Source organism: Onychostruthus taczanowskii, unplaced genomic scaffold, assembly GCF_017590055.1.
Source record: "Onychostruthus taczanowskii isolate IOZ18803 unplaced genomic scaffold, ASM1759005v1 scaffold20, whole genome shotgun sequence".
Taxonomy (NCBI): domain Eukaryota; kingdom Metazoa; phylum Chordata; class Aves; order Passeriformes; family Passeridae; genus Onychostruthus; species Onychostruthus taczanowskii.
Window position 1 is genome coordinate 161,534 of NW_024499240.1, and position 10,308 is coordinate 171,841.

General features: G+C 60.9%; 1 protein-coding gene across 1 annotated transcript; it reads right to left on the reverse strand.

Annotated features, from left to right (window-relative positions):
- Positions 1-799: 799 nt before the first annotated feature.
- Positions 800-5,472, reverse strand: LOC121335447 (rac GTPase-activating protein 1-like). The gene is made up of 16 exons (XM_041403601.1): positions 5,314-5,472; positions 4,987-5,189; positions 4,767-4,903; positions 4,489-4,567; positions 4,248-4,301; positions 3,540-3,617; positions 3,073-3,193; positions 2,675-2,865; positions 2,305-2,466; positions 2,062-2,157; positions 1,789-1,990; positions 1,606-1,711; positions 1,328-1,460; positions 1,151-1,253; positions 926-1,043; positions 800-851 (listed from the first exon to the last, which is right to left on the reverse strand). Exons 1-16 carry the CDS (start codon positions 5,396-5,398, stop codon positions 800-802), a joined length of 1,920 nt encoding a protein of 639 aa, XP_041259535.1. The 5' UTR covers positions 5,399-5,472.
- Positions 5,473-10,308: the final 4,836 nt, after the last annotated feature.

Sequence of the window (10,308 nt, forward strand, 5' to 3'; positions counted from 1 at the left end):
TTGGCTTTCAGGATTGCACATGAATTTCCTCTCGTGCCCCATCTGGTCTGGCTTTTAGTAGGGACAAAGGTTTACTGGCTGCTTGATGTGGCACAGGGGCAGTTCTTACCCCTGTTGTGCAATGCCTCTTTTCCCTAAACTCCCTCTGCACTGGTTGCCCCTTCTGCAGAGTTATCTGGGGGACAAGCCCTGCCTAGGACATTGCTCCATTACAGCATGATCCTGCTTCCCCCTCTCGGAAGGAAAGGGCTGTACATCCCAGCACTGCCTGGGCTGGAGGGGAGGAAGGAGTTAAAGAGGCCTCCACTGAGGTGCCAGGAAGTCTGGAAACACTTTGAGGTTGTCCTGCCCCGAGCAGCAACAGCTCCAATTACTTGAGGCCAACATCTTGGCTCAAAGAGGGGCCTCCCGCATCCAGGGCTCCAGATCAGAATAGGGCTTCAGCTCGGGTGGGAGGGGGCTCTGCCTGCCCTCCCAAAGCACAGGTTCTGTGGAGCATTGCTCAACTCTTGTCTGCTGCACAGCCAGGCTCCAGTGAGCCCCAACCCCTGGCAGCAGCAGGCCAGGACAGACAGCAGCCACAGCCAGGTGTGTTTTGCTGCAAACATTTAATACAAACCTGATTCAAAGTACAAGCACTAGTGTAGTGTCCCTGCCACCACAGCTGGACAGAGCCAGCTCTGCTCCCCAGGGAAGCAGAGGAGAGCTCGGCACTGTCACCCCGCAGGCAGTTGCCTGGTCCTGCAGTCTTTGCTCCTCCAGTGCCAGCTCCGTGTCCCGAGGGAGCCACTGCTGCAGGCTACACAGGAGAAGGGAAGAACCGACTCACCTTCCTCTGGGTTGGCCCCTGCCTGCGTGGGGAGAGATGAGTCAGGGGTACAAAGCGAGCTCCCCTGGGCCCCCACCCACACCCGGCAGCACTCACGGGGGCTGGGTGGCCGTGCCCACGCAGCTCCTCAGGGTGCTGGGGAGGCAGCAGGTACCAGCTGGGCTCAGCTGGCCTGACTTGGGCTCCGGAGAGGCAATGCGCTGGAAGAAGGGTTCTGCAGAACAGATTGGGGACAGCTATCTCACCCCAGCCCTGGGCAACCAGGACCCTTCAAGGAAGCTGAAGGCCATTGTGGGGGGGGGCTGGGGCTCCTGTGCTCACCACATTCACGTCCCAGGGCTGGCACTGGCACCAGGTTCTCCTGCTCTGTCTCCACAAAGCCTCTCCAGAAGCTGGGTGGCAGTGAAAGGAGACGAGCCACCACCTGGGCAGAGAGACGTGTAGGATGGGGACAGTGGCAGTGCCCAGGGTACACCCCACACCTCAGGGACCCCTCACCTTGCACTGCCGAGGCGTGTCCTCCATGATGGCGAGCGGTGTGGGGTTGGCTGAGCTGTATCCCACCAGCGTGGGGCCAAACACACGGGACAGGTTGAGCACATCCATCTTGGTGTCAGGGCTGTGTGACACCCTGCAAGGGGGGACAGAAGGTGTGAGCATGCTGCCCAGCCCAGGGGCTCCTCATCTGCAGCTTCTCCACTCTAGGCACAAAGCCTTGGTGAGGGCCAGAGAGATGGGGAAATGGGGACAGACCCGTGCCAGGATGAGCCACTCACCTGAGCAGGTGCAGCATGAGGAAGGCCAGGGTATCCCTGTTGGCCGGGGGCAGCTTGCTCACCACATGGCGCAGGGCTGTGTCGCTGGCAGCATCATCGGGGATGTCTGTGGCAGCACCAGGGAGCAGTGTTAGGGGAGAAGCAGTCCCTTCCCCCTCCCTCATCTTGGGATCCCCTGCTCACCAGCAGCCCTCAGGAAGGCAGGGTGGAGGCTGAAGGTGACCAGTGGTTCCTTGAGTCCCCGCAGAAAATCCTTGAGCACCCCGCACACCACATGGATGTCAGTCACGCTGCTGAGGGCGGGCAGCGCACCCCCAGCCCGCAGCAGCTTCCGCTTCCACTCCCGCACCAGCTGCTCCGCGCCTGGCACCCGGTACAGCCCTGTCTGGGGCACAGGGAAAAGGGCTCAGCCCCTGGGAACCACAGCATTGCCACCTTCACCATCCTGGCCCCTACCTCTGTCAAGCCTCGTTTCTCCACCTCGGTCACACACTGCACCACCAGCGTGGGCACCAGGGGCGGCGTGGAGGGCGCGAAGTCAGCCAGCACACCCTGGGGAGAACAATGCCAACCTGCGCTGTGCCCACCACGCAGCCCTGTAGCCAGCGTGGGCAGAGGCTCGGCATCCTAGGGCCAGTAGCTCTGAAGCCTCATGAGGACACGGAGAGGCCCCCCCAAGCACTGCCGTGCCCCCCTCACCTCCTGGGGCCACGCGTGGTGGTGAGGCCTGGGTGTGCAGAGGCTGGGGCACTGCTCCCGACACTTGGTGTGTAGCAGCAGCTGGCACTGGCAGCACTTGATGGCAGTCTTCCCAAAGCGGATGCGGGAACCACAGATGCAACATGGCTCAGGCCGGATCACCTGGAGAGGAGGAACAGGATCAGGGGCCCCCCTTTGTGCAGATACCCAGTAACACTCCTTTATCTTCTCCCAGCCAAGTCCCACTGTCTCCATCCATTCCCCCTGCAGGCAAAGCTAAGGGGTTGGGGAATGAAGGGCAGCCTTACTCCCCACCCCATAACTCTCTCCCCTGCCCACCTCCCCAGAGGAGAGAGGCTGGGTCACGCACCGTTTTGGAGGTGAACTTGTGCTGGACTGGTGGGAGACTCCGTGGCGGTGAGGGGAAGGGGGCTGGTGCTGGCTGTCCCACTGAGCTGCCCTCAGTGTGGCTCTCCTGCCCTGCAGCACGGCAGCCCAGATCTTCACTGGTGCCACAAACTGTGGTCAGCTCTGCAGAGGGAGGTGGCTGTGGAGGGAGACCTGAAAGGCAAGCCACTCCATGTACCAGCTAGGATGTGAGGAGGCTTCCCACTTCCCAGGGAGTCTCTGGCATGTCCAGAGGGCCCCAATACCTCCAGAGTGGGGACAAGCATCCCCAAACAGATCCCCCCCTCTCCCCTGTGACAGCAGCACCTGGAGGCTGGTCCCATACCACCCATCAAACCCCTTTGCAGCCCTTCCTGTGACCTGCATGCGTGGAGACACGATGTCCCTGGCGAGAGCGGCGCTGAGGCACCAGAACAGCAGGCGGGAGGCTGTGAGCAGGGCCTGGGACCTCAGCAGGAGGGGGCATAGAGGGGACACTCATCTGTCAAAATGGAGACCAATAAGATATGTGACTGCAGCCCCACAGTTCTCCAACATCTCCCACATGATCTCTGGTCCACCTGATCCCTTTCCCTGTGGTCCTGCAAAGCCAGGGATGCTGCCACCACGGGTACAGGGAGATGCAGGCTTCAGGGCAGTGGTCCAGCATAGCCAGGGATGCTGTCTCCATGGGGACCAAAGTGATACAGGCTGAAGGCACCCAGAGGAGACAGCTGAGCACTGTCCCCACAGTATCCACAGGACTGAGGGCTGCACCACTGCCTTTTGGCACTGGGAAAGCCCACGCACCCCATCCTTGCCCAGGGCACGCTGGGGTCTCTACTCACAGCATTATGGGGTACCACAGAAGAACGGTGCCGCTTTGCCATCACCACAGGGCCAACCTGAGGGGCCAGGGACACACGCTGGAAACAGAAGACAGCATGAAGAGCAGGCAGAGACCCTCCCCTCCCTGACATTTCCCCACTCCCCAGAGTACCCAAGCCAAGTGGCCTCAGCCCAGCGAAAAGTCCCAGTCTCACCCTACTCCCCAAGCACTGCCTGCCCCACACCAGGCATCATGGGGACTGAGGCTTCCCCACCAGGTCAGAGCCAGCCCTGGGGATGGGGGAAGCCAGGTCACGCCTGCAATGCAGAGGTGTGAGCAGAGTGGGGTGCGGGATGCCCGCACGTGGTGATGAATTATTGAGGAGCCCAGCTGGGCTATGGTGGTGCGTAATGGAGTTTCTATTGATCGTGGGAGGTTTGCCGAGAGACGATGCTCCCAGCACAGCATCAATAAATTAAATTCCCTGCCATGCTCCTTGCAGCCTCCTCTGCTGGGATGGAGAAGTATCTGGGTGTCCTCACCTTGCATGGCACAGGGCCAGCACCCCAGCCTGGGATGCCCACTGGGACCTGTGGGTGGGCAGAGGAACCCAAAGGGCACATTGAAGGAGTGTGATCAGACCTGGGGGATCTTCACCCACACAGAGGCACAGACACCACCTCAACACCAGCCCCCAAAACTGCCACATCCCAGCATTTCCTCATACCTGCCTGTCCGAAGCTTTGCGCTTCAGGGTCCGCACCACCGTCATATCAACATCCTGAAAGGCAGCAGGGAGTCTGAGGCTGCATCAGGCCAGGGGCATCCCCAACATTCATCTCCAGCCCTGATAGCAGCCCACTCCTAACTGTGGATATACAAAGGGGCTGTGCCACTGCAGAAGTGGAGCAAAATGACCCCCTCACTATTGGGGTAAACCCTGAGACTTGCAGCCGAACACTTCTTACCACATCATCCTCAGTGCGGTCATAGCTGATATCCGAGTGGGACAGGAGGGACTGGCACGACTCGTCCACTGCAGATGACCTGCAGAGTGAGTTCAGCTGGAGAAATTCCCCCTCAGCCAGCACCTACTCCTGAGAGCCCACAGCTGATGCCCCTACAGAGCCCAGGCAGCTCCTTGCCCAGCCAGCCCCTCAAGCCCAGCAGTAATGAGGGGGAGAGGGGCACAGCCGACCCCAGGGCTGCCCGAAGGGTTGGGGTGAGGACTGCCACCCCTGCTCACCTCCTGATGGGTGCCAAGGCTGTCCCAAGGCGCCGGCCAGCCAGGGCACTGAGAACAGAGCACTGCTCCCTGCTCAGTGCCTCGCTGCCCCATGGTTCCCGCATCAGCAGCTCAAGGACCAGCTGAAGTTTCCGCTCCTGCAAGTGAAACAGGGCGGTGGTGAGCAGGCTGAGGGCCCTGCAGCCAGCCCCCAGGGTATCCCTGCGGCCAGCCCCCTGACCTGCTTCTCCAGCTCAGCCTCTGCCCGGTGCCGCTTCTTCATCTCCACCTCCACTTGGTTTCGGGCGTGCTTGAGCTTCACCTCCAGCGCCGCCCGCTCGGCCTCCACACGGGCCAGCTGCTCGCGGGCGCGATGCCCATCCTGCTCCAGCCGGCAGCATCTCTGGCGCGTCGCCTCAAAGCACCGAGCGATCCGGATGTAGTCTGGGGACAACAGCAGTGGGTGGTCAGCCGGGACGGGGGCCAGCCCCCAGCTTCCCCAGACTAAGCCGGCGGCAGAATCGAGGGTGCCGGGTGTGCCCCGGGCCGAAGGGCTACACACACTCACCTTCCTCCACGCTGCCGCCGAGCTCCAGGAGCTGCAGCCCCCGCTCCAGCCGGGCCAGGAGCTGCCCGCAACGCTGCCGCAGCATCCCGCCGCCCGGGACGGGACGGGCCGGGCCCCCGCCGCCAGGCACCCCCTTTGCACGTATCCACCCGCAGCTCCTGCCCCACGCTTTCCTCCGACCGCCGGGATACTCCGCGGAGCCCCGGGACGGCGCAGGCGAGGGGCCCTCCCGGCCGGCCTATGTGGGCCGGGGGCCGGGGTGGAGCCCGTCCCGGCCCCGCCTCCGCCTCCCGCCGCCACCGGGGTCCGACCCGCTGCCCCGGCGGCTGCCGGCGCGGGGGAGCGTTCCCGGGATCTTAGGGCGTGGGATGCCCCGGGGTGCGGGTGGCAGCCCTGGCTGCAGGGCTGCGGAGCAGGGTGAGGGTTGCCTTTGGGGCGGGGGATGCCCAGGCACTGGGTGTACCTGCTGAGAGCACTTACGGGGTGCAGGGGCAGTGGGTGCGGGGTGCTCGGGGCGTGCAGGGGTATCAGGGGGACCAGCGGGCATGGGAGGCGCTGGGGGCACAGGGATGCTGGCATTTTCCCACGCCCGCATCCCGGGCACGGCGCGAGCATGGCCGGAGGAGCCGATGTCCTTGTCCGTGTCCCCCAGCGCCGTGTCCCGCACACCGAGCGGCGGGCGGGGGCGGCGGGCATCCCCCGCTCCGGGTCTCCCGGGCCGGTCCGTGTCCTGCAGATGGAGCCACCTCCCCGTCGCAAAGCCCCGTCGCTGCGCGCCTTGCCCGTACTCTGCCCCCGGGTCCCTTGCCCGGGGGTGCCGCGGACTGCCCCGGCCCCGGGCTCCCTCCCTGCCGCAGCCCCCGGGCCCTGGCGACCCCGCTTTCTCGCAGGAGGGTCGGGGCAGGGTGCGGGGGGCGCCGGTGAAAGGCAGCTCCCCCTCCCCGGTGCCTGTCCCGACCTGCTAGGAATACCGGGAATAGCAGCGGGGCTGGCGGCAGGGCTGGGCGTGCAAGTCCCGGCGCACACAGACACGCACACGCGTACAAATACACATGAACAGCTCGCAGAACCCTCGCGGGCCTCCACACCTGCCCGGCTGACAGTGACCTGGAGAAGAGGTTCTGCACCCTGTGGACACACAGCACCGGGTCCATCCCAACACCTTGGTGACCCTTGGGAGTGGCTGTGGGCTCAACAGGCTCCTCTCTCTGTGCCAGTCCTTCAATCAGAGCCTAGACAGTGACAAGAAAGGGGTATGAGAGAGTAAATTACACGTCAGGGCACTCGGTGAGAAAATAGCTGGGATCTGTAAAATAACTATAGGGCTTGTGTCACTCCAAGGACTGAACCTAATCAGCATTTGTGACCGAGGTTGTGTGGTACTGGGGACACTGGCCAGGACACCGCTGGATGGGTGCTGCTGCCTGGGCCCCAGACAGTGCCAAGGCATGGGCCCCCTTTGGGACAGAGACCATCAGGGGCTGCGACAGGCTGGGAGTACCCTGGCAAGGCTTTGCTCCATCCTGTGCCAGACCACGGGGAACAGAGGGTGCTTCTCAGCAAAGCTCCTTCCTCCCAAGGTTGAATATGAGTCAGGTTTTGGAGAGACTTTAATTACTACTGGATCGATAGGCTCAGCATAGCTGAGCAAAATTCAATTGCAGCCCCGGGGACCTGCCTGCTCAGCCCTTCCTGTCCACTCAGCCCTCCCTGCCTGCCTCTGGGGAGGCATGTGCTTCCTCTCTGTGGATGCTCCTCAATCCCACTGGCCCAGCACCCAACCATGGGGAGTAAGACCCCATCCTGCATACGGAGCCAGCACCTGACTTGCTCAGCCCTAGCAGGGGACAAGCATTCCTGGAGGGCAGCAGCCCCAGCCTTGCCAGTGCTGCCCATGGGAACACACACACACCCCTGAACCCTTTTCCTTACCAAATGCATGGAGCAGGTCTGTGGTCCTGGATCCACCTTGCACCCTGGGTGCAAGCCTGGGAACCCCCAGGAGGGCAGAGTGGCCTTGGCAACATCCAGGCATCCCCTCTTATGCCCAGAGATGGGTTGGGGGGCACCTGCCACCCATCCTGTGTCCCCATCACTGCCTGCTACCCCCTCCTAAGCCACCCCGGCTTGGCCAGGTACTGCATAAATAGCTGTTTGTGTCTCCACTCGGCCCCTGCGTGGGAAATAATATCGGCTGATGGAACATAATGCCCTGCTTCACATGTTCAATTTTATCATTTTCCGAGGCAGGCAATCTTCGTTTAAAGCTGAATGGGTTGGGGAATGTTAATGAAGCGCCGGCGCTGCTCTGCACCGCGCTTTATCTCTTCGAGAATAATTTGGGTGAGCTCGGAAATAGAGTTCCCAGTCCCAATTCAAGTGGCGGCAGCACCGCATGCCGATAAAAGTGTAATTCCTGGCCAGCGCGTGGCCCTGAATACATGACAATTTAACTCTTGGGGCCCCGCTGGGATGTGCTGCCTGCAGCTGCCTGCTGCCTGCTCTGGGCCCTCTGCCCTGCGTGCCCAGCACCAGCGTGCGTGCTCAGCCCCGGCAGGATGCGGTCTGTCGCTCCCACTCAGCCCAGCCACAGAACACAGTGTGCAGACCAGGGAGGAGAGATAAGAGGGCTGGAGCCGAGCTGGAAGAAATCAGTCTCCCTGGAAAGACAGGACCCCACAGGCAGATCCATGGGGTGCTCTGGGATTGGGGCTCTGCTGGGAGAGGGATGCCCAGGCACTGAGAGAGAGGGATGATGAGAGGGAAGGAGGGAGGGGCTGGGCTGGGGAACAGGCAGGAGAGCAGGGGAGAGAGGTCCAAGGGAGCATCACATCCAGACAGACTGGCAGAGCCAGGTGGGTGCTCATGGGCCAAGGGCACATGGTTGAGTGAAGGACTCTCTCATGAGTCCCCCTAGAACCTGGTGATCATTGAGGGAAGCAAAGATAATTTGCAGAAGGTGTTTACTGGTCCTGGAAGGAGAAATTCAGGTTAGCAGGAGCAAGCAGCCTTGGCTGCAAAGAGAAAGCCTTGGGTGATCAGCCTTGTCTTGCTCTAAGCCCAGCCATGGTCTGTCTCCAGCTCTCTCCAGCTTTTCTCTGGCAGCAGGTTCCTGCACAAGGTGATCCTCGGGTCCTGCCTGAACTTCACTGTCCTGGACCCAGCTCCTGTGGCCTTCAGATGTAGTGGGTGGGTGTTCCCAGGGCAGCACAGTACCCTCAGAGCAACAGGGCCTCATATCCTCAGCCACCTCACTCTGAAGACACTGGGAAGGCGGTGTCCTGGCCCAGCGAGGGATCAGCAGGGCCTCTTGGGGCCGACTCTGGGCCCCCTCTGGTGGGGCAGTAACAGCCCCTTCCCCTGGGAATGAATGGGGCGGGCAGGTTTCCAGCACCGTTAATCAGGGCTGCAAGAGCCAGGATTAATGTGCACTCCAAGGCTCTCCAGTCCCAGCTGTGATCCAGCCCTCTGCTCTCAGCCAGAGCCGCCTCCACGCGCTGAATTATCAGCCTGAGTAATTAAGTGGAGAGCTTTGTTTTAATGCAGACATCTGATGCCTTCGCACCGAGGAGCACAACAACTGTCGCGGGTGTTTATGCTCCGTGCAACACATCTGGCTCACAGGGAGAAAATCCATCTCCACCGCTGTGCGAGATTAAAGGGAACGCAGCTCGGCTGTGGAGAAAGGGAAGCACAGCTCTGCAGCCAGCATGGTGGGCAGGACCCACTGCCCTGTTTGTCCCACCTGGTCCTTGCACCCCGCTGGCAGGAGGCTCCGGTTCAGGGCTGCCCGGCAAAGCAGGCGTCGCCTCTGTGCCTCGGCATGCAAGGCAGCACAATGCACTGCGAGGTGAGGGATAATTACAAGCTTGGAGATAAATGGAAATAGGGCAAAATAAAACACGGGTTTATCGGAAGTAGATGGTGCCTGGCTCACCTGATACCTGCTCCTGATAAGAGAACTGGCTGTTGGAGGAGGAGGGATGCAGATCTAAAAGCAGCCACTGTGCCATGCAGAAAATTATTGCTTTGCACAGATTAGGGGATTAGCACCAGTGCAAGGAGCTGGAAAGAGGCTGGTGTGGGAAGAAGCCAGGCTGCAGGGAGAGAGGAGATAGCATGCAGGGGAGCGGATCCTGCTGGGACCACTGTGGATTCGCCTCATTTAATAGCTTCCTCTGTTGCCCCAAAAATGGGGGCTGTGAGGAAGTCTGCTGATGCTGCGCAAACACAGATCTCCTCTCTCTGCTTGGCCCCTGAATCACTGTGCTTTGTTCGTCACACCCACTTGAGGTGTCTGACTAGTCTCATGGATTTAGTGCTTTTCTTATGGGGCAGCGTGGCTGACCTGACTCCGGGGTGAGCTGTGCTGTCATGAGCCCCTTCTACCAGCTTACCCCAGCATCTCAAGATCCCCAAGACTTTGTGAGTGCTACCAGTGGAAGGATTCCCTCACTCGCTGCCCCGTGGCAGGGCTTTTTCCATCAGAGAGCTTGCCATCGCCTCCCATCATCAGTGAGGGGAAAGGAGACTCCAGCTGGGAGCATAACTGCTGCATGTGGTGCTCCCAGTGTGAGCATCAAAGGAACCCCATTGAGAAAAACTATTTTAAAGAAGAAAAGTTCCAGGTGGTTTCCAGCAAAAAACCACACTCTGGGCTGCTCCCCCACTGAGAAAAACATGTAAAAATTTGGCAGGAGACCTCTGACCCTGATCTAGCCGAGAAGCAAATGCCGTTGTGGTTGAATGAAGCTGCCTTGCCGAGGCTCATCTTACTCCCCGTGGTGCTGAGCAGTCAGGGCTGGTGCAGGTCTGCTTCCAGAAAGGCTGCCAGTTGGGACCATGTGCTGGAATATGCTGTGCCTGGACATGCAGATACTCAAGGGGCTTTGGCAAAATCTGGCAACAAAAACAGAGCAGGGGGTGTTTGAAGGAGCGGCACAAAATCATCCAACTCTCTGTCAGCCTGGGGTAATTTGAGGCTGGGAAATGTGA

Excerpts from the sequence above, each read along its gene's own strand:
- LOC121335447 (XM_041403601.1), bottom strand. The coding sequence starts at position 5,398 with ATGCTGCGGCAGCGTTGCGGGCAGCTCCTGGCCCGGCTGGAGCGGGGG. Across the intron at positions 2,467-2,674 it reads ACAAGTTCACCTCCAAAACG|GTGATCCGGCCTGAGCCATG; the intron begins GTGCGTGACCCA and ends CCTCCTCTCCAG. Across the intron at positions 1,461-1,605 it reads CTCATGCTGCACCTGCTCAG|GGTGTCACACAGCCCTGACA; the intron begins GTGAGTGGCTCA and ends CCCCCCTTGCAG.